This window comes from Marmota flaviventris, chromosome 2 (genome assembly GCF_047511675.1).
Source record: "Marmota flaviventris isolate mMarFla1 chromosome 2, mMarFla1.hap1, whole genome shotgun sequence".
NCBI lineage: Eukaryota > Metazoa > Chordata > Mammalia > Rodentia > Sciuridae > Marmota > Marmota flaviventris.
The window spans coordinates 111729096-111756372 of NC_092499.1; the positions used below are offsets into that span (position 1 = coordinate 111729096).

At 33.0% G+C, this 27277-nt stretch overlaps 1 protein-coding gene and 1 non-coding gene across 8 annotated transcripts in view; both read right to left on the reverse strand.

Annotated features, from left to right (window-relative positions):
- Dennd4a (DENN domain containing 4A) overlaps positions 1 to 27277 on the reverse strand; it is a 111293-nt gene that overhangs the window by 26698 nt on the left and 57318 nt on the right. For 3 of the 7 annotated variants that reach the window (XM_071608401.1, XM_071608402.1, XM_027924202.2), the window contains 10 exons: positions 26720 to 26938; positions 24551 to 24696; positions 12131 to 12264; positions 9672 to 9807; positions 9126 to 9332; positions 8911 to 9039; positions 8515 to 8656; positions 7629 to 7760; positions 4419 to 4535; positions 3635 to 3766 (listed from right to left, as the gene is read on the reverse strand). In XM_071608401.1, coding sequence (XP_071464502.1) covers positions 3635 to 3766; positions 4419 to 4535; positions 7629 to 7760; positions 8515 to 8656; positions 8911 to 9039; positions 9126 to 9332; positions 9672 to 9807; positions 12131 to 12264; positions 24551 to 24696; positions 26720 to 26938 — 1494 coding nt within the window. The remainder of the gene's footprint in view (positions 1 to 3634; positions 3767 to 4418; positions 4536 to 7628; positions 7761 to 8514; positions 8657 to 8910; positions 9040 to 9125; positions 9333 to 9671; positions 9808 to 12130; positions 12265 to 24550; positions 24697 to 26719; positions 26939 to 27277) is intronic. The other 4 variants (XM_071608403.1, XM_071608404.1, XM_071608406.1 and 1 more) reach the window with 2 other exon arrangements.
- Trnag-ccc (transfer RNA glycine (anticodon CCC)) lies at positions 24816 to 24888 on the reverse strand. Its single transcript has one exon. It is a non-coding gene; the product is annotated as a tRNA-Gly (tRNA).

Here is a 27277-nt window from a genome sequence, read left to right on the forward strand (position 1 = left end):
AGACTATACAAGGCCCCATAGAGTATGCCCAATTCTAAATTTATATTCATGCTAAATTCTAGTAGACCAGGCTGGATTCTACATGCCTCTAACACAGTAGCTGTGAACTATTTAACTTCCTTGAGCCAGGTGGCTCTATAACCTAATTCTGGCCAGTGATGTTAAGGTGGCCCTTTCTGAAGGGTTTTGGAAGAACATTTTTTCTTGACCAAAGGGATAGAAGTAACCTCTTTCCCATTCTTATTGCCTTGAAAAGAGTGGCCATATTATAATCCTGGTTAAGTCAAGAAAACTGATGGCAAAGACTCTGAGGTGACATCTAGAATAATTGTTTGCTTTTGAATTTCTTTTCTTTTTTTAATATTGGGGAGAATTTTATTATATTCATTTTTAAATTTTTCTTTTTTAAAATTTGTTCTATTAGTTATACATGATAGTGAAATGCACTTTAATACATCATACATAAATGGAGCATAAGTTCGCATTCTTCTGGTTGTACGTGATGTAGAATCACACTGGTCATGTAATCATATATGTATATAAGGTAATAACTTTGAATTTATTATTTGAGAAAAATAAACCTCAACTTGTAGAAGCCACTGTAAATTATATTTTCTAAGATTTAATGCTGAAAGTGCTCTAGTTAAGCTAGCCTTTTCTCTGAACACACTGTGACACAGGCTTTTACATATGGTTTCTTCTGCTCAGAATGCCCTCCCTCACATCTTCCTTTCCAACCTATATCCTTATTTATTTTCTATTCCTTTTTCAGGTCTAAGCTCAAAAATCATATTCTCAAGGAAGCTTTCCTTGACCAGTGTCCCCCCAAACAGAAGACACATCTATCATATGCTCTTATAGCAACTTACAATCCTCTTTATAGTATTTAATACTATACTCCCAACTGCTTCCTCCATGAAGGCAGGGACTACATTTTTTGTTGCTTACCATATTCCCAGCAGCACCTGGCATATGGTAGCATATAGCAGGAACTCAAAACAAATTTTTTTTTTTAATATTTATTTTTTAGTTTTCGGCGGACACAACATCTTTGTTTGTATGTGGTGCTGAGGATTGAACCCAGGCCGCACGCATGCCAGGCGAGCGCGCTACCGCTTGAGCCACATCCCCAGCCCCCAAAAAATTTTTACTGACTGAAAACTGTGGCCATTACATCAACTCAGAATATGACAAATTATAATACATTATAATATGACATATTTTAGTATGAGTAACTAAAAACAAAGTGTTAAAGCATACTAAAACCAGAATTTGAATATAGAGGAATATTTCAAGTTAAACTTTCCTGTGATTGAACTCTCATCAGTTCAATATACGTTTATCAAAGCATCAAATTCTCAAGATAATAAAGAGAGAACTGTAAGGTGATGATTTTATTTCAATATCCAATCTCCTTGTTTATTCTACTCCTGTATCGTTTAGAAGCTGTTTTGGCTATATATACTTAGTATTTATACACACACATAGCCAATGATATAAACAAAATATCCATATATTTGTTCTGAATTCTAGTATATGCTAGTATATTTTAAGAGAAAAATGTTATTGAAAAATAAGAATTTCTGTAAGTCCATATATAAGTCTTTGGCAGTAGTGATAAACCCATAGCACTTAACAGATGGGAATGTTTTAAAGCCAAAAATATGAAGAATAAACTAACAATTCTAATTCACGCTAACGAAATTCATTACAGGCTTTTATAAAATTGACTTGTTAAACATTAGAGAATTGAATGCCAGTGATCAGTTAGTTATTTATTACTCTGGTAGAAAGTCAGGATGACTTGCAATCATTATTAAGTTCACAAAAGCAGATCCTAAGAAAAAACTAAGCATGAAAGCACAACAAAACAGGACCATCAAATGTCAGTTACTAAGGTTATAGTTATAAAATGGTTAGGAAAGACTAAATCGTTATACCAATAACTTTTTTAAAGTTTATTACTTAAAAAGAAAATGTAAAGGGGCCTGGGGTTGTAGCTCAGCAGTAGAGCGCTTGCCTTGCATGCGTGAGGCCCTGGGTTAGATCCTCAGCACCACATAAAAATAAATAAATAAAAATAAAGATTTTGTGTCCATCTACAACTAAAAAAAAAAAAAGGAAATGCAAAGTAAGATAATTAGAGGTCATCTAAATTTTTATTTGTTTGATAGTAGGACTCTACATTTTCTGAAAATAAGAATTAATAATAAAAAATAAAAAATAATTTTACTTTTTCAGACCAAGTGGTGCCTATCACAACTACACACCTGTACTGCTGAAGTGCAAAACCATCTGGACAATATATAAATGATGACCATGGCTGTGTTACAACAAATATTCATTTAAGAACATTGAACTTTGAATTTCGAATAATTTTTTTTTAAATAATTTTTTTTTAAAGAGAGAGTGGGGGAGGGAGGGAGGGAGGGAGGGAGGGAGGGAGGGAGGGAGAGAGAGAGAGAGAGAGAGAATTTTTTTTAATATTTATTTTTTAGTTCTCGGCGGACACAACATCTTTGTTTGTATGTGGTGCTGAGGATAGAACCCGGGCCGCACGCACGCCAGGCGAGCGCGCTACCGCTTGAGCCACATCCCCAGCCCTGAATTTCGAATAATTTGTGTGTCACATAATATTTTCTTTCGATTTTTTTCTTAAGCATTAAAAAAACATAAAAACCACTGCTAGCTTTGTGGGACAGAACAAAAATAGGATGCTGGCCAAATCTGGGCTACTGTCTACCCACCCTTGAGTTAGAGAGGCATTTTTAACTATGTTAGAAAAACAGATGGAAAAATAAACATCATTATAAGGCCATACATAAAGATATTTCAGTATAAGTTCTTCAATATTCCTTAGATTATAACATGGTGGAAAAGTGAGTTAATACCAAAATTTTTAAATTATGTTTCAGACTAGAAGCTCTCAATCTTACATTCATTTAACCACTGCAAAATAGTCTGGTGAAAAATTCAAGAAGACAAGTATGATCCTGGATTTTAATCTGACTTTTCCATTAACTACTGATAATTTATGTGAACTGCCAATGTCAGATTATAACTCAATTTTCTCATTTTTAAATTAGTGCTAATTGTTGTGGATTTAAAAAAAAATCAATAAAACTAAAAAAAAATTCGTGCTAATATCCTCTCCCACTAATTTAAGTATTGCTCTATTAATAAATAAAAAATAGTATATAAAAACACCTTGAAAAGAAAAAAAATGGGTATTATCACCTAAACTATCTGAAGGACTACCCTTTTTCCTCTGAAAACCCAGAAACAGTATGTAGACTAAAGAATCATATGCCTTATTTAAAAATTGGCTAGCTATAGATTACCTCAAACTTATTACCTCTCTTGCTCCCACACTTTCCCCTTCTAAAAAGTCCCAACAGCCCAAATTCAAAAGTCAGTCTACAAGTTTAATATGTGCCCCTGTACTCAGTAATAATGAAAGCTTGAATAAAGTATGTTATAAAATATAAAACTCTACCTACTAAGCTATACCATGAGAGGCTGCACAAATATATTTTTAAAAAACTGGAGAATTAAGACTTCTTTACAAATAAAGATTCACTATCCACATAGATACAATTCATTTTGCACAAAAAAATGTATATTTTAAACTCACCTGTGCTTTCTCCTGATACTTTAACAGCACTGTTGTCACTTGTACCATTGAGGCGGACTATACTGGAAGAACTTTGATAACTGAGCTTAGGAAGGCAATCAGTACTTCCTTTTGCACTCTCATTCTCTGATACTACAAAGATGAAAATGAAAACACTAATGAAATGGAATCTATATAGATTGGAGGAGGCAAAAAGAGAAGTAGCTTTTCGTCTTCAATTTCTATTGAAAACCAATGAGAATATATTGGAAACCTCTCTATATATTTGTCAACCATGAATAAGTCATCCCATTATTTGAGACCTCAAAGTGTGAATATAATTACTAAGTACTGGTCATGCATGAGGTTTATGTGCAAATTTTATATTTCTTCTTTAGTTGTAGAAGAGACATTTTGGTGGGTAAAAAAAAAACAACTATATTTACCCAAATATAGTTATAGTCCAGTAGTCACAGTCCATTAGCAAATTTTAAATAAAATTATTATAATACCTCAGAAAAGGGTCTCTGTTTCAAGAAAATTTTCTACACAGTAAGACTGTCTTATGGTATATAGCATTCATTCTAACAGTATTTGATTGAAGAATGTTTTGTCACTAAGACTATACATCTTACATTGGAAGCATTTGTATGAAACTATCAGATGGTAAAGAGGACTTACTGGAGAAGAAAAGCAATTCATGGGAAAATGGAAAGCAAAACTAGCGTTTATACTTAAAGTAACTTGTATTTTTATAAATATAAGTTCACAATTTTATGCAATATCAACTTAAAACAATACCTACAAGAACTAGAGTCACTCCCTTTTTTATCTTTTTCTTCTTGAATGTCCTCAGTAGATGTATACCCTCTTGTAACTTCATCCTTAGACAATGAATTATATCCAAGATCAGACTGACCACCTGGGGAAAAAATTAAACAACATGCTATTATGTTGTTTCATCATAATGACTTTAGTGAAAGCAATTGGAATTAGGAGCAACATATTAATTAGTGTTTGGATTCACTTATAGAAAATTGTCTAGACAACTTCAAATAGAAAACATTATTTTGTTAGCTACCCCTCCCCAAACCTCATTAATGTAACAGAGATGATCTCAAAATAATTTACTTCTGGCTCCATACTGCAGTCAAAAGGAACTGTACATTCATACTATTATGTGAGCAGACACAGACAAGTCAGATAATTTTTACACAAGTCCATGACCTTTCTCGCTGAAAGTCTGAGCTGCAACTAAGACATGGAACTTGTCGCTGGAGGTCTCATTGTGTATATGGAGGAAAATCTACAGGAAATTCATAACAACATTCACACATACATCTCTGAAGCTGCATGTCTAATGATTTTACCAAAAGTATTGCTTATTTAAATTTATTGACAAGCAATTAACTTTTCTCAAAATTCAACTGAATAATTATGGAACTACATATGAATGCAAATCCATAGGAATAAGAAACAAAATTAGTGTTAAAAGTTATTAAGAAAAACAAAAGTTACATTGACTTAAGAAAACTTCTAATACATTGTTTTCTTAACTAGGCTTTCTATCATTTTTAGAAAACTGTTACCATGAAATTAGCATCAAAAAATAAAGTTCTGGGGCTGGGGATGTGGCTCAGTGGTAGCACACTTGCCTAGCTTGTATGAGGCACTGGGTTCAATTCTCAGCACTGCATACAAATAAATACAAATAAAGGTCCATCAAAAACTAAAAAATAATAAAACAAAAAGATAAGGTTCTGAATCTTAGGAGATGTGTGATTTTAAGAAACCCCTTTAGCTCTTTTGTTTGAATTTAGGTTCCCAGATTAAAAAAAAAAAAAGGCTATCATGATTATGCAAGACTGAAAATAAAATGGTTTATAAACTTGTAAAGAAATCTAATACTTGAGACAATCTTGATGAAAACCATGCTTTTATTAGGTACTGTACTATTGTTGGTTGCTTTTGTTTTTTGGGGGGTTGGTTTTTGCTGTCAGGGATTTAACTCAGGGGTGCTTTACAAGTAAACCACATCCCCAACCCTTTTTATTTATTTATTGGGGTACTGGGCACTCAACCACTGAGCCACATCCCCAGCCCTATTTTGTATTTTATTTAGAGACAGGGCCTCACTGAGTTGTTTAGTGCCTCGATTCTGCTGATGCTGGCTTTGAACTTGAGATCCTCCTGCCTCATCCCAAGCCACTGAGGTTACAGGCATGTGTCACCGCGCCCGGCCTATTTTTAATTTTTGAGACAGGGTCTTACTAAATTGTGTAGGGACTCACTAAGTTGCTGAGGCTGGCTTCGAACTTGGATGCTCTTAACTCAAGTCTCCCGAGGAACGGGGATTACAGGCATGAGCCACCATGCCTGGCTCTGGTTCTGTACTATTTTTTTAAATAACTTTATTTTATTTGTTTTTATTTTTTTATGTGGTGCTGAGGATCAAACCTAGTGCCTCACACATCCCAGGCAAGTACTCCACCATTGAGCCACAACCCCAGCCCTGGTTCTGTACTGTTTTAAGACAGCTTTTTGCAAAAGCCATAGTTAAAATTAAAGAGGTATCTCTTCATTTTTTTTTAAATGAGATAATGCCCAAGGATGGTCCCTATAATAACTAAATTCCACATTCCATATGGTATGACTAAGAAATAACATCAGCCAAAGAAGAATTATTATGAATATTATGCTTCACCACAATCAGCTTACTATCAGTTGATTAAGTGCTTATCAGCTACTAAAAGTAGATATAAAAGGAGGCAGACCAAAATAATGTTGCAATCTGTAGAGACAGAAGCCTTCATATTTTATTAGTAATGCTTCAATATTTAAAGTAACTGTCCATTATGAGCTTGTGCTTATACTATATTAAAGAGTCCCATGTAAGCCAGGTGCTGTGGCACCTGTAAACCTAGTAACAGGGAGGCTGAGGCAGGAAGATCACAAGTTTGAGTCCAGCTTTGGCAACTTAATGAGCTCTGTCTTAAAACAAAAAATAAAAATGGCTAGGGGTACAGCTCAGTGATAAAGCACCCTTGTAAAATCACTAGTACTTCCCTCCCCCAAAAGTTATATAATTTTAAAAAAGAAGTGTAATTGATCTTATTTATTTTTTTATTTATATGCAGTGCTGAGAATCAAACCCAGTGCCTCACACATGCTAGGCAAAGGCTCTACCATTGAGCCACAACTCCAGCCCCAAAAGTCATGTAATTTTTTGAAGTGTAATAATAAAAAGTCAGAATAATGCAAATAATTCATTTTCAAGTTCATCAGTTTTAACAGAAAATGTTTATGTGTGTGTATAAATTTCATATTTCAATGAAACTAATGCTACCTTCAGTGAGAGAATGCTGTTTTTTATATTTAAAATTATTATAACTTTATGTTTTAAATTGAAAAAATATAATGGTTTAAGACTCAGAAGAAGTTATAAAACTAGTACAGTATAGCGAATTACTAAGGGTACTTTTACCTAGTTTTCCCCAATAATACCTTATACATCCATACAACAATGTTAAAACCAGGAAGTTGACATTGGTACAACATCATTAACTCAGAAACAGAACTTGACGTCTCTTTAAAAAAAAAACTAACAATATTTTCATAATTACAAAGAATTTATCCAAGAAAAGTACATAGTAAGGAGTTGGGGGTATAGTTTGGTGGTGGAGCAACTGCCTAGGATGTGCAAAGCCCCAGGTGGTTTAATCCCCAAAACTGGGAAAAAAAAAAAAAGATAGGAAGAGATCTGTGGCTACCCATAGTTAATTGGATACTGAATTATCATGTAGTAAATACTTAATAAAGAACTTTATAATCCTTCAAATAAAGAATAAATAAAACTGCATATAATTATTAAATTTAATATAAAATCAAGTACCTAATATAAAATTAAATAGTGACAGTTAAACACATCACTAAAAATAAAAATTTTTTAAATATAGGCTAGCAGCTCTAATTTTAAAATGTACTGTAATAAATGTATACATAAGCACACACGAACCTGTACTAGATCTATCATCAGTAGCATATACTTTGATTAAACCCGTATTAAAAGATGCCTGCTCCACAGTGTGTGTCCCATGACCACTATCCATGCTGCCATGACTAACAGCATCCAGGTCACTGCCATCTGCTTAAGAACACAATTTAATAGCATTTTACTACTCAAGGAGATACCAAAAATACACATTAGAGTTTGCTGTTCAAACTAAAAATTTACTAATGTAATAACAACATTAAAAGTACCATATAACCAGCATACAACTATAATAAAGAAGCATACTGTGAATTATGAATGAATGCTAAAACAAAGACCTTCAAAGGTTGATACATTTAACAAGTAAGGGGAAAAAAAAGTGAAATGTGGTGTTTTTTAAATGGGAAGAGTTCTCCAATACAGGTTTAAGATTCCCCAATCCAAAACCCTGAAATCCAAAACTTTTGGGGTATTGACAGGACACCACAAGTGGAAAATTCCACAACTGATCTGATATGATAGATCACAATCAAAAAGTAGGCCCACAAAATACTGTATAAAGTTACCTTCAGGCTATATGTATAAGGTATATAAACATGTATGTTTATGTTAAGAAACATAAATTAATTTCATATTTAGAAATGGATCCCATCTCAAAGGTATTTCATATACATATATATGTAAATATCCCAAAATCCAAAAAAAGTATCAAATCTCAAACACTTCCAGTCCTAAGCACTGTGGATAAAGGTTATCCAACTTGTATGTGAATATGTTTAATGGCAATATAAACCCAAAAATATTCAATATTTTTAAAGTATTCAATATTTCTAAAAATATAAAATATAACTATTCAATTAATTTTTAAGAAAAAGTAAAATATATACATTCCTTAAGAACCTTTAATTACCTGAGAGAGTTGTTTGTGATAAGGGGGCATGTTTCTTTAAAGCTCTTTTGAACTGTGCTACTCCTAAAATAACATTTCTTACTTTTGTCCAAAGAAAATAGCCACTACGACTTCTTGAAGGCCAGGTACTTTCCAAAACAGCCTATTCATTCAACAAAATAAAATAATTAGTAAGATAATACTTATAACTGAACATACATTGGCTTTAGAATCCAGCAAAAGAATATTAAAGTAGATTGTATAACATGAAGAATAACAAAAATTGCTTCATTGAGACAATTATTTTGGAAATTCTAAAATAAATGCCAAATAACCCCCTGCATCAATTATTTCTGCAATTAAATTAAGGTCTTATGATTACAAAAACAATTTTCCCCATTAAATCAAAATGATTACCTTATTATAGTAACCATAAGTAATTGCATTGGGATCAATACCAGCTTTCTGCATTTCAAAAAGCACTCGAACAGCAAGCACAGGCTGATCATACTGTCCACAGAGCTGCATAAGAATGCGGTAGCACACCTGAAACACAAGGTAAAAAGTGTATAAAAACAAAGATACTTATGTACCTAAATCTAGAATAATGTATTTTAAAGAATAATTGATACCTCATCAGGTGGATCCATCTTCTTCAAATGCATTTTTTTTAGCACATCATATGCTGTTTTCAGAGCCCTGACTTTGGAATGACACACTTTCACATAAGCTGGCAGACAAATAAACCACAGTCCATAACAGTGTCGTAGTAAACACCGAGACCACATCTGAGGGATAGAAGAATACCTCTTGGCAATTTTATGGGCTGATTTAATTTCCTAGGAAAAAATGCAAAAAGTCTCATAAAAATTAAATTCTCAGACATCATTCTTGAACTGAATGTTGAGCAGATAAAGGTCACAATATTTCCATAGAAAAATCTGTCCATAATTAATATATTTTTAAGTTTCCTCTTGAATCTTATCATACAATACGCAATAAATTCCTAGAATAAGATACTCAGGTTAATTTCCTAGGTCAGATTACTGAATCTTCATACTGTATAAGGAGCATTATAATCTAATAATAGTTATTTGTGGATGGTAAAGTATATTAAGAGAGAATGAATGTCAGATTTAATATTTGATTACATGAAAACTGCAAAAATTTAAAAGTACCTGTTTTGTTCTTCTGAACATGGGAGAAGGGCTACTAGGGCTACTTGATTTTGAAGGCAATTTGTTCTTTCGTGTTTGCAGAAATCCTTCAGGTCTCTCAAATAAATTGTTCCTAAGAACTGGAAATCCATTATAGCTGTTTTGGAAAAGCAAAACAAAATTTCAAGCATACATAGATGATAACAGTAGTTACAAGCTAAGAAAACTTCCTATCTTAGAATTTAACTATCTTGCTATTAGCATTGCAAATGCTAATGCTGCTTTTCTTTCTTTCTTTTTTTTTAAGAAATATATTTTTTAAGTTGGACACAACACCTTTAATTAATTAATTAATTAATTTTTATGTGGTGCTGAGGATCGAACCAGCGCCTCGCACGTGCTAGGCGAGCACTCTACCACTGAGCCACAACCCCAGCGCCTGCTTTTCTTAACATAATATTTAGAAGTGTAATAGTTAAATACAGACTCTATATCTGGGGGTGGGCAATACATGTAATTGAACTTGACATCAAATTACAAAATAACTCAAACTTTTAAAAGAAGAGACAGCAAACATTAGAAAATGTGGCTGTTGGAAAAGGGCCCACCAAATCAATACTCTTCAAACAAAGCAATCATCAATGTCATTGCTTTGGATGAACATCAGGGTGCTACAGCAAGGTGTTTTGGATATTTAAAAGGAAGCAGCTAGAAGAAATATGCAAAAAAGAAAAGAATCCCCCCAAGTAACAAACTTAGCCTATTTTAAATATTTTTAAAGGCATATAGTCTTAATTAAGAAGAAACCTAATAATAAAAGATGATAAATAATATCTATTACATATTCCTATAGGAAAATTCAATAGAATAAGAAAATATTAGTAATGATAGAATGCTAATTTGGAATAAAATAGCAAAGAAGTTCAAGAAAACCATGTCCCTTTAAAAAAAGTCACTGAATCAATATAGGGTGATAATAAGACCACTTTGTTTGTCTTATGGAAATATCTCATCATTTTACAATGAGTCATCTTTTATTAAGAGGACCAATTTCAATTGTTTTTTCAGTGATTATAACATAATTATACTGATAGTCTCAAGAAAAAAAATTACATATGCTATATTAAAAACTGGTAACTTTTTAAGCTAAGTAATTTTAGTAGAGGACCAAATCTGAAAGTAAAATTTAAATTAAAAAGTTAAAACCAAACCACAGAAAGTAAAACAAAACTGTACTAGTGAAACACTAAAAGCAGACTAAGCAGTGTAAAGTACAAAAGAAATCTCAGAGCGATATCTTATTTAGAAAGGAGAAATTATAAGAAATATTTTAAAAAACAACTAAAAGGGATGGGGTTGTGGCTTAGTGGTAGAGTGCTTGCCTAGCATGCGTGAGGCACTAGGTTTGAGCACCCGTACCACATAAAAATAAACAAATAAAATAAGGGTATTGTGTCCATCTACAACTAAAAAAATCATTAAAAAAAGGATAAAAGACATACTTCAAAAAGTGATATGAGCAACATCATTAGCGGATGAACAGTAAGAGTAGAATCAAATGGTCTATGAATTAATCTACATTCACAAACATCTGTCACACTAGTTTTCATCTATACAATGAAGAATTTAATCCATACATGAGGATATCAGGGAAATCCTTTTCCAATGAAAATAATAAACTGTGACTCAATGAATTACAGATGTAAAATTAAAAAGTTTAGAGTCTAATAAATGAAGTAAGAAAGTATTATTAGAGAATTTTTAAAAATTTTAAGTTTTAAGGAAAATACAATTTTAGGTAGTAAATGCACAGCACTAGAAACTAAAAAATAAATCTACCTCTATTATAGCTTCATTTTACTGTGCTGAGGATCTTTCTCTCTTCCTCATTAGACTTGAAAGCAGACAATATAACATTTAAATCTATAGACCAAGCACTTAGCAATATCAGACAAAATTTCCTAAATTAACAATAATCAATTCTAATAATTCTGAATTTTCATGACTTTATGAAAAAATGAATAGCTTAAAATTATTTTATACAAATCAAGGTCTTAAATATTGACCCTAAATTAGATTTAATCTTTTTATAAACTAAGTTACATTAATCAATGTATGTATGGAATGAAAAGGGGATGCAAGTGATGGAATCAGCTTTAGTGAGAAGTGAAAATCAAAATTCTATAATAAAAATGCTGCATTTCAGTGAGGGGAAGTCAATAAATTTAATCAATATTTATGAGGATCCTTATATAGATATAATTAGAGAGTTACCCAAGTATTTATTATGCAAAGTTATATATTTTTTCCATTTATACCTGAAAACTTAATAATGGATGTGGGATAAGCTTGCTTACCACCTAAAAATTAGGGATCTGTAAAGTTTGGATTTTTGAAAATACCACAGTCCTTAGAAAGCTATGTCACAGATGATGGATTGCTTCTCTCTTTCAATCTCAAACATTCTGCCTCTTGAATACCTGTACTGTAAAGGGGGTTCTTCACCATTGGGTAGATGTGGGATCTCAGGTGGTGTTACGAAAACAGTATGTTCACTTTTGAAAGATTCATCCAATTCTATGAGTCGCACTTCACCACTTTTGTCCATATCGACCTGAATAAGTTTAAAAAATACTGATTAAAAAAAACCCATATTGATTAGATGAGTGTTCATCTACAGGGTAATGGTTAAATAAAATATCTTCACTAGTATACACTAAAGAGCTATTTAAAAAGAAAAAAGTTCTCTATCCCTATATAGAGTTCCAAGATAATTAAATGAAAATACCAAGGTGAAAATCATTTTATACTATATACTATCTTTTGAGTAATAAAAGAGGAAAAATAAGAACATATATTTATTTTTGTTTGTATTTACAGAAAGAAGTACTAGAAGAACACTAAGAAAATTATTCTCTCTATGGGAAAGAAAAGAGAAATGAGGTAAACAGGACAGGATAGGACCCAGATGTCTCAATGTATATGTATTTTAAAATTTTTTGTTGTAGATGGACAGAATACTTTCATTTTATTTATTCTTATGCAGTGCTGAGGATTGAACTCAGTGCCTCATTCGTGATAGGCAAGCACTCTGCCATTATCTAGTAAGCTAGATAATCACATACCTTGTTAGTACTCAAAATTAGTAGAGTACTAATTAGTAGAGCTACAACCCCAGCCCCAATGTATTTTTTAATGTTGTTTTGCATTATTAATTATTCAACAAACATTTTTTTCCTTAAATATTTTTTTGGTTGTATACGGACACAATATCTCCATTTATCTTTTTTTGTGGTGCTGAGAATCAAACCCAGTGTCCCATACATGCGAGGCAAGTGCTCTACCACTAAGCTACAACCCCAGCCCTCAACAAATATTTTTTTAAATGCACACACATGTGTTAGGATATTGGGCTGTAATTTTTAAACTTTATACTAAATCTAACAAATTTTCCCAAGTTGTTTCAGTGTGTATAAAGTACATATACTGAAAACTCCAGGCACAATAATATTGAAAGCACTTCAGTAGTACTATTTTTCCTAGGTACTATACTGCAAGAAAATATCCAGAAAAATTAAAAACTTTATAGAGACTAAGTTGCCCCACAAGAACTCATAAAGTAAAGGACAGAACAATTGTTCATTTAAATATGTCAAACATATGACAAAATACAATCCACAGAACTATATTTGTTAAGAAAAAATTCAAACCCATACCAAGAATGAATAAGTTGGAAGAATTATTAACAGATTAAATCTTAAAGTATACCAAAAAGGTAAGTTTTAAAAATTTTCTATTAAAAAGAAGTATATTCAAAATCCTACATAAATTGTTGATTATAAATTCACTTTATTATATACTGTAACTTCCAGGATTAAAGAATATTTTAAATTGTCTATACAGAGAGTGAACTATTCAACATCAGGGCAGTTTGAGAATTATAATTAATGACAAGAGAAAATGTTCACAAATGAAAAATAAAAGACTACCAAATCATTCATACACACACACACACACACACACACACACACAATGATTCTTAATTTTTTTGAGTGATTATGTATGTTATGTATTTATGCATTCTTTTTCCATAAACATACACACACACAATTACCAAAATACTAACTATTCTGGGTTTAGAATTACCAGCAAATAGTTTCTTCTTTATATTGCTGCTTATTTCCAAATAAAATTAATGTTTATTATTTTAAAAAGATACAAAAGCAATAAATATTCAGAATAAAAATATAAACAAGGCAGAATATGTTGCTTTTAGAACCAACATGTATTTTAATTCTGTTGAAGGATACTTAAAATTCATCATAAGGGTTTCTTCTCTTCTTTTTTTTTTTTTTTTTTTTGATAGTACTGGGTATGGAATCCAGAGGCATCCCCAGCCCTATTTTTTATTTTTTTGAGACAGACTCTTACTAAGTTGCTTAGGACCTCATTAAGTTGCTGAAGCTGGACTTGAACTTGCGGTACTCCTGCCTCAACCTCCCATGTCTCTGGGATTACAGGTGTGTGCCGTCATGCCCAACTGGAAATTTCTTTTATAGTTTGTCAAAAAGACTTTTATATGATGAAACTAACAATTATACAATCAATCTAGTAAGCTAGATAATCACATACCTTGTTAGTACTCAAAATTAGTAGACTTTCTTAGAAAGTAAAAGCTAGACATATTCATTGTACTCTAATTTTAAGAAAATAACTGGGCCTGGTGGCACATGCCTATTAACTCCTGCTATTTAGGAGGCTGAGGCAAGAGGATCACACCTGGGTAACCTTATCAAGATCTTATCTCAAAAAGCTTAAAAAGGGTTGGGGTGCAGCTTAGCAGTGGGGTGCTTGTCTATCATGCACAATACCCTGGGTTCAATCTCCAGTACAGTTTAAAGAAAGGGGGGGAATGTGTGGGCAATAACTTAATGTGTAAAAAATCTATTAGCATGAAACACGTTTTTGTAGGATTGCAATAGCAATTAACTAGAAGTCATTTCCAAGTCAAAAACAGGTTAATCAATAAATTATGGTATATTCACTGAATGAAACAGTCATTAAAATGTCTATTATGAAAACATTATGAGACTGGAGTCGTAGCTCAGTGGTAGAGTGCTCACCTAGCATGTGTGAGGTACTGGGTTCAATCCTTAGCACTACAGAAAAATAAATAAATAAAATAAAAGTATTGTGTCCATCTACAACTAAAAATATTTTAAAAAAATTAAAACAGTAAAGATTATATACACTTTGAACAAGACAAATTAAGCACAGTTTGCCTTTTGTACTCCCAAAATCCCCTCAAAATGAGACTAAATCAATGAAAACGGAGGGCCACATATCTGGCACCGGGGAGGGGGAGGAGGAACATCAAAAAGCAATTTGCTTTGCTCTGTAGACCCTCAGAAATATCAGGAATAAATAGAACTAGATGCCCTTGAAGTTGGGAGTGCAGGTGGATTAATTTAAAGCCTACATTTAAGGAAGGACTCCCAGATCCACAGCCCAACCAAACAGAATTAGGGGGGCTGGGGATGTGGCTCAAGCGGTAGCGCGCTCGCCTGGCATGTGTGCGGCCTGGGTTCGATCCTCAGCACCACATACAAACAAAGATGTTGTGTCAGCCGAGAACTAAAAAATAAATATTAAAAAATTCTCTCTCTCTCTCTCTCCCCCACTCTTTCTTTAAAAAAAAAAAAAAAAAACAGAATTAGGATGCTACCTCTCTCCAATGGTGGCAGAACTGGCTGGGATTTTCTCTTTTTTGGGGGGCAGGAGGCGGGGTACCAGGGATTGAATTCAGGGGCACTCAACCACTGAGCCACATCCTCAGGCCTATTTTGTGTTTTATTTAGAGACAGGGTCTCACTGAGTTACTTAAGTGCCTCACCATTGCTAAGGCTGGCTTTGAATTTGCAATACTCCTGCTTCAGCTTCCTGAGCTGCTGGGATTACAGGCATGTGCCACTGTACCTGACTTGGCTGGGATTTTCTGAGTGAACCAGAAAGACTTTACACTTGAGGACACTGGGAAGATGAGGAAGGTGAAGTAAGTAAAAGTCTACATGTCACACGAAGAAAAACTGAGTTATCCTCCTCACTCAGCTAAGAACACTAGTTGTTAGGCTTCTGCTCTCCAGACCTCACACTGGAGGATACACCCTGTGGAAACCAATCAGCCTAAAGAAATGAATTACACTGATCAAACTGGGACTGCAATGAAATAGGTGTGTAAAGGTATGATATTCAATTCACACCTAAGAAGGCCCAAGCCCACCTTCCCAGAAAGAGCTCCAATGAGTTCCTTTGCCTCCCTCTTCAAAAAGAATGCTAAACAAATAAATCACAAGAAACAAGGAACACAATAATGTGAAAAAGAACAAAATAAACAAACATAAAAATGTACACAGAAGAGGCAGAGACAGAGCAGGGAGAGGAAACCTTCAAAATAAAATGAATAAGCTTATAATCATGAAATAAGAATAAGATGAATAAAAAAAGGAACATTCAGTGAATTTGTATGGAAATTACAAATATGATAGCAGAAGTAAGACATATAAAAACTGAAGATAAAACTAAAGAAATCTCTCAAAAAGTGAAACTGACAAAATGAAAAAAAAACTGACAAAGATGAAAAAAAAAAAAAGAAAATTAAGAGGATCAGTCTGGAGGGCCAATATCCAGATAATAATTATTTTATAAAAAGAGAATAATAAGGGAAAGACATTAAACAGAGAAGAAAATTCCCCAGAATAGAAAAAAATGAATTTGCAGATTAAAAAGGCCTACACATATCCAATTCAATTAAGATAAAAAAAATCCTACTCAAGGTATGTTGATTTAAAAAGCTTCCAAAAAGAACAAGACATCAAGTACAAAAGATTGGAAATCAAGATGGTATTAGAATTCTCAAATGTAACACTAGACGCTACAAGACAATACAGCAATGACTTCAAAATTTTAATCTGGGTAGTCTCAGGGTCAGTATTTGCACTCACTGGTTTGTGCCCAGACTTTTGCAGGGACAGGACTGGGAGGTGGAGCCATGGCAGTGATGTTTGGGGGAGTAGCCTGCTTTGGAAAGGCTTGGCTTACTTCCCTAGCTGAGTTGGCCATCTAGCACAATCAGCGGGACCCCTCCTGGTACCTATTGCTTATTGGTCCTGGTGGCAAACCTGGGAGACAGTTACAGTGTCCCATTTTATAGTCAAGGGGGCTCCTATTGAGTCCTTCAACAGGAGGTATGTTTGGTATTTGGTAAATGGGAATCCTTTTGTTGTTATTTTTATTGTCTATTTTATTAATTCTACTTAGTTATTGTTGTTATTTTAAATAGAGTTATTCCTCTACCTGTAAGGCCTTAAGGATTTGTTTTTCTCTCCCTACTTTCTTTTGCCCTCATCTCCAGTCTATTTTCCTGGTCATTCCCTTTTCTCTAATAAAGTAAGCAGACTCCCACCAAAGGGCCTTTGCACATGTTATTTCCACTGCCTGACAGACTGCTTCTCTGAGGGAGCCACTTGGTTGTGATGTCTGGTCTTTCTCATTTGGCATTGCTTGTCTGCTGTTGTAAACTTTCAAACAAATCTTTCTGTCCCAGCATACTCCCTGTCTTCTCCCTCATCTTTTATTATTGTTACTTTCCTGCAGAAGAACTTTTCATTATCTAACACACTATACATTTCAAGTATTTATTTGGTCTTTTATCTATCTGCCTTCACCAATAGAATGTCAACTTTATAAGGAAAAAGATTTTGGTCTTTTGTGATCATTGCTATATCCCCAGCAACTAAAAACAAAACTAAAACAACAACAAAAGGTACCTGGTAAGTAAGAGATGATCAATACATTTTTGTTGAATTAAAAAAAATTTTGATCCAACCAAATTAACAAGTAGTAGCAGAGAAAAAAATAAAAGAAATTTTCAGATAGGCAGGGAATAAAAAAAAATCTTTCTCTCCCATTCACAAGGCACAATTGGTATACAACTATAATCCCAGCTACTCAAGGGTCTGAGACAAGAGAATTGCAGGTTTGAGGCCACCTCAGCAACTTAGTAAGATGCTATCTCAAAATAAAAGAAGGCTGGAGATATACCTCTGTCGTAAAGTGTCTCTGTGTTCAATCCTAGTACCACATATACACAAACACACAGTTTCCCATGTACCCTTTCTCACTAAGCTACCAAGAGATGTATTTAAGGAAATTTAAAAAAAATAGTTACTGAAGCCAGAAAGTAGGGCATCCTACTCTACAAGGAAGTTATACAATAACAAAAATAATAGTAAAGAAAAATGCCAGATCAAAGACCAGGAAGCAATCAACTCAGATTATAATGACAGCATGGAAAACTCCAGCAAGAATTAAAAGAAAAAAAAATCAAATGATTACTGGATGTGTTGAAAAAATAGAAATTTTCACTTCTGTACAAGAATTCAGAGATGAATTATTAACAGATACAAGATAAAAACAGAGCATTTATTAACTTTTGGGAAAATAAAAAGCTATACATGAAAGACAATTTAATTATAGCCTAGCTATGATACATACAAAAAGACAGTAATATCAACACTGAACAACTATTTGACCAAAATTCATGTTTTAACTATATTAGAAGAATTGTGGTGGTAGTTCATAGGACATTAATTGATAATACAGAAAATTATGAGCAGCAATAAAAACATTACTTAAAAATCTTAAGGTAAATGAAAAGAGCTGAAAGTGATTGCTTTTGTAACTAGAAACAGAATGGGAAGGGATGGAACAAAATCAAATGACATTTTAAACTATGTCATGTCTGGGGGAAAAATCAAAATTTACTCTTAAAATATGTGACAGTGCTATTAAAATGCTAATTAGTTATGTATAAAAATTGGGACACTTTTACAATTATGTAACATAAAACAAAGTAAATGCAAAATGGATTTTACATTGGGATACTAAACTTATGGAGTTCTTTCTCCTTTTTAATTTCCACACTTCTGTTTCTTTAGCAATTTAATAAAAGTGTTTAGGAACAAAATTTCAATAAAAATGAAGTATACCTTGGTCATTATTATGAAACTCAAGAGATAATATTTTTAAAAAACACTAGAAGCATGTCAATGCTAACTCAAAATCACAGGTGTCTCTAGAAGGGTGTGGTGTCCATTGGAAATAAGATGCTTTATTCCCACAAACATATTTATGTAGATGAAACACAGTTATGTAATATAAATGCTAGCAATGATAATGAAATAGAAGAGATGGACTAGAATAAAAAGGTTAGTATCCAACGAGGCTGGAAAGAATGCTAGAAACTATGCCCATCTCCATGGTGGGATATTATAAGAGGACTGCTTGTCTATGAGCACCAGGTGTTTTAATTAATTAATTAAGTTATTTAACAGTTTCTCCCTTTCCAGATCTGTGCCTGTTTCCCCCTATCTAGCCATTTAGGTCTCATGGCAAAAGCCTGGGGTCCAGGATAACTTTCTATTTATCAGTATATTAGTCTATTAAAATTTAAAAAATTTTGCACTACAGATTAAATGACTTGGTAAAGAATATTTTCCTTTACTTGTGTACCAATAAATCCCAGTTCAGCATTATAAAAACAGCCATGCCATAAATCCTATATTTATCAGTTGGACATTTCTGTCTTTTGAAAAGCACAGTGACATCTGTGTCTATTGAGAAAAAAAAGAAATACAACACCCACTTCAGGATAAAATTAAAATAATTTTCATTTTCTCTTTATATTTTTCCACAAGATATTAATATGCTCAGAAAACATTGCAAAGGGATGCTTGAAAAACCAAGAAAAACTCTAACAAGACTATTTGTTACACAAAACTGCCCTTAATTAAGCACCATTTTACAGGAACAGATTGTAAGGATTTAAAATATAATCATGTGAAGAACAAGAACACATGGTTCTTAAATTAGTCATAAATGAAACTCAAATAATTCTCATATACTCTTTTTCTTATTTCTATTAAGCATTATTCACTTCAGATTTTAAAAGTCAGTCAAATATTTTCTGTTTGGATATGTTAAGATCAAAAGAGTAAAATATCTAATTTCTGTTCAATCTTAATCACAGATGGGCTTAGGCAGTTAATGCATATTTAATATTTTCCATTGCTAAACTGCCAGATGTAAGAGGATTTTTTCACTTAAAAAATGAGCTCACAGTCATTCAACTAAGGGATAACCTCCACATAAATGATTCTTTTTTTAATCCCCTCTAGTGCTAGTGGTTGAGCCCAGAGCCTTGCACATGCTAGGCAAGTGCTCCCCCACTGAGCTATATCACCAGTTCCTCATACGTGAGCATTCTTAAAATGTGACTGATCATCAAAAAACACTTGCAGGTTAAAAGTAAGCACCAATATTTTGTGCTTGCTATACTTATTATGGTATTAAAATATAAAAGGCAGTTCTCAATGTATTCATTGTACAGTTACTTATATTTCTGGGAGTTCTGCTTAACAATACTTAGGAATATAATCAATCTCTGTTCTAACTACATCTGAAGTTTATATTTTAAGTCTTGTGATAAATTTCTTTTTCTAATAAAATTCTCTGGAATTATAATAAAGCAAATGCAAGTGACTATGTTTTAGTATGTTCTCAGTTTGATTTTCTGATTACTCATTAAAATCCTTAAGTACAATGTTAATCCAGTATACATAAATGATCTTTTGTTGGATTAAGACTTTGAACAGGTAAATTGTATTTTAGGAAAATAGTTTGCCTAGAAACAATGTTTATACATTTAATATAATTTTATTTTTTGAGACTTTTCAGAATTTATATTTTTAAAGGAACTGCTTCAATCATCTCCTGCATTGACTCCCATCAAATAAATGATAGTAACCTACAGAAAATCCTAGACCACTTAATGTATTAATTATCAGTACTAAGCTATGCTACTTAGGAAATGATACCCTAGGTATCTAGCAAAATTATAAGTTTTGTGCATCTTACCATATTAATATTTCAAAAAAGTATGTGACACTACAATATGAGTTTAGGTGAAATACAAACTTATGAACAAGATGCATTAATAGTTCAAAAAAATAATATAATATTTCTTTCTTCTAAGCTCTTAATTGGATTTCTACAACTAACCCAGTATTCCCATGTAGATTAATAAGTTTATTGGTTACAGCATGCTAAACTCTGATGACTAATTTGGTTCCTTATGATTCAGTTAGCTTGGCACAGGGAACAACTGTTATAAAAATACCATCGTTCATAATGGAAGTTCCATGAATATATATGTATGACCAGTAGAAACCTAGAACCATATGAGAAATATGTTTAAAGTATATAAGGCTAACCCAGAAACATCTTTTTATGCAAAAAAATCAGTTATTCCTATAAACCAGGATTAAGAGAAATTATTTTAAAAGACTTACCTTCCCATTTATTGCCAATATTTAATTTTATAAGCACCACATAAGGCAAACATAAAATTTTGATTAAAATATTAACAAAATGTTATTGATACACTGCTGTAATGGCAAATGTCAAGGAGGTAGGACATGATCTCCTTCTCAAAGTAAACAGGTAGAGCTTAACTTACAAAAAGCAGGGATCTGAAAGTCCATTTGTAAACAAATAATTACAAAAAAGAAAATAAAGCTTCCCTCAAAACAAAACCTTTTGTGGGGTGACGAAAATGTTCTATATTTTGAAATCATGGTTATGTGGATATATTTGTCAAAACTCATCAAAATATATACTTTAAGGTATATTTAATGTTTGTATTTTATAACTCAACAAATTTGATTTTTACGTGTCCTAAAAAGTGGTTTAGAATTTCATTCCATACACAGAAAAATTAATACATACTTATAACACACAACACTGCACCCCAGTATCATCTGAATTATAGGTTAATCATTTATATCAGTGTTTCTAGAGGAAAATAAATTAGGTTCTAAACAGATGATGGCATATATCTATCTTTTCCTATTCCAAAATATTTTAAGGATTAGAGTTGATATTTCTGTCATCTTTAGCTCATTAACTCTATCAGTACCAGAAACATTATTTTTTATGTCAACTATTGCTCAAGTGTTCTAAATTTGTAGGAAAAGGTAAATGCTTATGAACCTGTTCCTGCTATTCATCAGTCATTTAAAAATAACATTTCTAAGTCATGATGATAAAACCAAATGAATTAATCTATGAACTTGGATAAAACCCCAAAATAAAGACAGCTGTAATATTTTCTACTTCTTAGTTTATACAACACTACTCTGAATACCATGAGATAGGCAGTTACAATAATCTCTCCTCACAACGTGTGTGTGTGTGTGTGTGTGTGTGTGTGTGTGTATGTATCGGGGATTGAACCCAGGAGTCCTTAACCATTGAGCCACATCCCCAGCCCTTTTTTATATTTAGAGACATGGTCTTGATAAGTTGCTTAGGGTCTTGCTAAGTCACTGAGGCTGGCTTTGAAATTTCATTCCTTCTGCCTCAGCCTCCCCAGCCTCTGGGATTATAGGCATGCGCCACTGTGCCCAGCTCCTCACATTTTTAAAAACAGATAATAAAATAACATAGAAAAAAGTAAATGACTGAAGTTACTAATATAGTAGTTGGTATTTAAGTACTTTGATTGTCAATGTAGAGAATCACTTCTCAATTCTTATTTTTATAAGACATATGGTGTTTATTTAAAGGATATTTTCATGTCAAATTCAGCTTTGAGCTGATTTCTGAATATTGAGAGATAAGTAATATTTTAGTTATTGTGCCCCCCAAAATCACTGATTTTCTTTGATAGTCACTTAAATTTAAAAGTTATGGGATTCTTTAAACAGCCTTACATTTGTAGTTGTTGAGATAATTTACAATAAATTGCTGAGATACAATAAAGCTTTGTTTTCTTCATTTTCTCTATCATCACAAACAGCATAAAATCACAAACACTATATGCATTATGCATAATCACAAATTAATAGAAAAGTTTTTAGTATAGTACAAATGACTTTTTTTCCTTAATCTGAGAGTTACTCATCACTCCTGAATACTTTAATATATACTTCAACAAAAAAAGGATATCTTCCTACATAAGTATGACTGGAAATTAACACTAACATATTACATATTATTACTACCTAATCCTTGAACAATATTCAAGTTTTGCTGATTTTTCTAAGTGTTACAGTTCTGAACAATGTATTACATGTATTGGGCTGTAAAGTCTCTTCATTTCCCTCTAGAACAAATTCTCAATTTTTCCTTTATTTCTTTAATCTTAACCTATTACAGAAAATGTTTCTGTAGAATGTCTCAATTTGCGTTTGTCTGATATTTCCTTAAGATTAAAGAGGTCATACATCTTTGGGAGGAATATTATAGAATTGATAATGCATTCTCATTGCCAAAAATCGGGGGCACATTATGTTGATTTACCTCATTACTGATCTGATGATGCTCACGTTGATCACTTGATTATTAAAGTGGTGTCTGCCAAGTTTTTCTACTGTATGGTTACTCTTTCTCCCTTTGTCATTATTTATGTATTCTGTGAGAAAGAACCTTGAAACTGTATAAGACTCTGCTTCTCATCAGACTTTCAATTAACTGATCAACCCATAACTGTATAGACTCATGGTTTCCTATTTTATTCAACAGGCTAATATGCTACTAACATCTGGTGCTCAAATTGTCCCAGATTTGTCAGTGGAAATCCCTTCAAATTGGCTTCTGTGTTTGGGTTTGTTTTATTATGTCTCTATCATTCTTGAAACAACTCATTATTTTCTAATATAATATACTGTAGGGTTCATTTTGTACCCTCCTTGCTTTAAACTTCAGACCAACATTTCCCCAAAGAGTCCTGATTCCTTTTGGTAGAGAACCGTATTTATAACTGATGCAAACTCTATGCCTCAGGTATAAATTGCAATTGGGGTGTGACTGCATACAGGTCCATTCAATGTACAGAGCTAGAGAATACTTACCAATATATATAGACACATATGCTTATATCAATATTTATCATTATTTTTACATTTATTATTGAAAACCAAAGATACCACACTAAACCTCTAATTCCATTCTAGCACTTCAAGGTTCATTCTAGTTTTCTCTATTTCTGTATTTGTAAATTACTTCTCCAACAGTGAGAAATTTTGAAATATTTACTTGTTTGATCAATCCCTTTCATGTGGAACATACTCCAATCTTCACTGCCCCTCCTCTACCATGCAGATGACTTCTTTCACCCTAATTTTGCTTTGACACTCCCCTATACACCAAATCCCATCCCCACCAAGCTGGCACCTCCCTCATTCAAATCAAACTATGATGTCTCATTTTCTGTGCCCACCCCATGTTATCCCTACTCTTCCCGTCTTGTTTAAATTGTTGGAAGTTCTGACACCCTGCAGCAGTCTGCCCATTGCCTGGCATATACATTCTCTATTCTGCCTGGCCTCTGATTTTTCAGGTTGGGCTCTGATACCCACAGTAAGCTACTCCTCCTTCCTCACCACATATAGGGTTAGATACCCCTTTCTTGAGCCACTGATCTTCCCTTTCCTCACTCTCCAGCATGGACAGGTAAATAGTTGTAGCTCACCTACACTAAACATTTGACATTCACCTCAGACAAAAAGAGGTGAAAATTAAGAATGCTGCAGTTGGAGGTTCACAGTTCAGAAAAACCCAGTCTATAAGTGCACAGATAGGGAAAGAAACCTGATTGTTAAAATGAAACTCGTGATTTAGTAAAATCATAGAGAATGCTTTTAAGAGGTACACTCTATAGTGTCTATAGTCAATTATGAAACTGAATTAATTTAGATTTTGTTAAAAGCTATAAATAGAAACTATAATTCATAACATTTATAATAGTCACACAAAATAAATTAGGGCACATGTACACTTACTTTATCTACACAATCATCAAAAAATGCCAGGCTTGCATCTTTATCACTGACAAAAGAACATTCTTCAATGAAGCGAATAAACATTTGTGTTTTGGTCATCATGTTATAGAATTTTTGATGTGATCGGTCCCGGCTTCTTAAGAAAGCTGTTCAACATAAATATATAATGTGAGAATATACATCATTTATAGATTCATAGGAAATTTTTAAAATATTTTTTTAGTTATACATGGACACAATATCTTTATTTTGTTGATTTATTTTTATGTGGTGCTGAGGATCGAACCCAGGGTCTCTCACATGGGAGGCGAGTGCTCTACCACTGAGCCACAACCCCAGCCCCTAGATTCATAGGAATTTTGAGTGGGCAGAAACCTGATCAAACATGTCATTGATAACCTCAATCTTCCCCACTATTTAACCAAAAGAGAAACTAAGATCTCTGATAAGAAAAATGACCCAACAAACAAATAAGTAAGCAATAGAAAAACTAATACAAAAGAAATATAAACCTAGGTATCTCAAATTCCCATCCAAAATTATCTCCATTGCCCCCATCTTTGAAGATGATCCATAAACTAGTAAATCTGAAAGCATTTTTTAAATTTCTATTTTTGGTCCCAATGCTTTGCATGGTATATATACCTGTATGCTCTTGTGCGCCCGCTGCTTGCGCGTGTGCTCTCTCTCTCTGTGTATCTATCTGTTTATCTATATGTGTGGCTTTTTTCCCAAACTAGATGCCCTTCAGTGGACAAATGGATAAAAAAAAATGTGGCATGTATACACAATGGAATTTTACTCATCAATAAAAGAGAATAAAATCATGGCATTTGCAGGTAAATGAATGGCATTGGAGAAGATAATGCTAAGTGAAGTTAGTCAATCCCAAAAAAACAAATGCCAAATGTTTTCTCTGATATAAGGAGGATGACTCATAGTGGGGTCGGGAGGGGGAACATGGAAGGAATGAATTCTAGATAGGGCAGAGGGGTGGGAGGGAAAGGGAGAGGGCATGGGATTAGCAAGGATGGTGGAATGTGATGGACATCATTATCCAAAGTACATGTATGAAGACACGAATTGGGTGTCAACATACTTTAATATACAAACAGAGATATGAAAAATTGTGGTATATATGTGTAATAAGAATTGTAATGCATTCCTCTGTCAGAATTATTTTATTTATAAATAAAACCAATTTAAAAAAAATAAGAATTGCTCTATATTTATAATAAAAAAGGTGTGGCTTTTCAAAGAAGCAGTAACAATCCTTCTGATATTCATTTATGTTTCTCTTACATTTTGAAAACAGAGTAAATGTTTATTTCCTGATTTTATCTTCCATGTCCTCATTGTGCTATTATACTACACTTAGATATGAACTAAAGTTCTTTCCAGCCTCAAGGACTTTGCATAAACTAGTCTCTCTTCCTAAAACACTCTCAACTTCCCTTTGCCTGGCAAATTTCTACTTACCTTTGTGATCAGGGCTCAAACAATACTTCAAAGGGCCTCTGTAATTTAAAATTATAAACTAAAGTTCTTCACTCATATTAATTTCTAATTGCTTATCTTCTTGACTATAAGCTCTGTGAGATAAGTAACAGTCATGTCTCTTTTGCATACTAATACATAGCCAGCATTTGGAGGCATTCAATATATTACATATTAAATGAATTTCTCTTTCAAATATTATATACTACAAAAGGAAGGAAATATGTACTGTGACACCAACTGCACCCTGGGGATTTCCAACCTTTTTTCACTTTGTGGCACAGACAGAAAGTAATGTTTGTAATGAGAACCGAAATAAAGCAAATGAGAGCACACAAGCCTGGAGTAACCATCCCAGTAGTGCCTCTGCTTTTCCAACACTACCTGGCTGCCCTGAAAACACCAATATCTGACGACACACAGAGTGAAGTACTATATACTTAGGAGATTCTGTACTTTTCAGATAGTTTCTTCTACATACTTTGGGTTATAGTAAACATGCCAATGAAAGAACTAGTCCTTCAGATCTGGATCACCAGAGCTGGTATTCACATATTCCTCAAAAACAGGTATGTATCTTGATAAATACAGACTATTAATTCAGAAAGCAACTGAATTATCTCAAGGCTAGGCTCAATAATGTGAAAGCTATAAGACTATGCAATCACTCACCTTGCAGGGCAAAAAGAGAGGTTGCATCTGTTGCTGTCTCAGATGGGGCTTGTGTTATTGGCCTTAAATATGCTCTATAACCTTTTAAAATAGAGGCCATGAAAAACAAAAATGCCTCTTGGATTTCCAAATCTATCATATGCAACCTCTTTCCAGAATTAAAATCATAGTCATTCATTGTTAAGTCCATTAGTCCATCTTCTCTTGGTCTTTGCTGTACTGTGAACAAACACAGTTAGTGCTTTCGCCAAACTATCAAAACCAGTGCTCATAACGGTATACTGTGTTTTCAAAAGGGCTCACGTTACTTCAACTATTTATTTATACAACTTCATAATATATAAACCTTAAGAAAGCTTACCTTATTTTTTAGGCTCTGTTGAGTATATTTTATCTACACACACACACACACACACACACACACACACACACATCATACCAACCAAATTAACTGGACACAGGGTTAAATGTAATAGCCCTCCCCACCTTTCTTTTTGTTTTCAATATATGCCTGTGGGATAAATATACAGGAATTAAAATATTAAAAAAACAACTCTT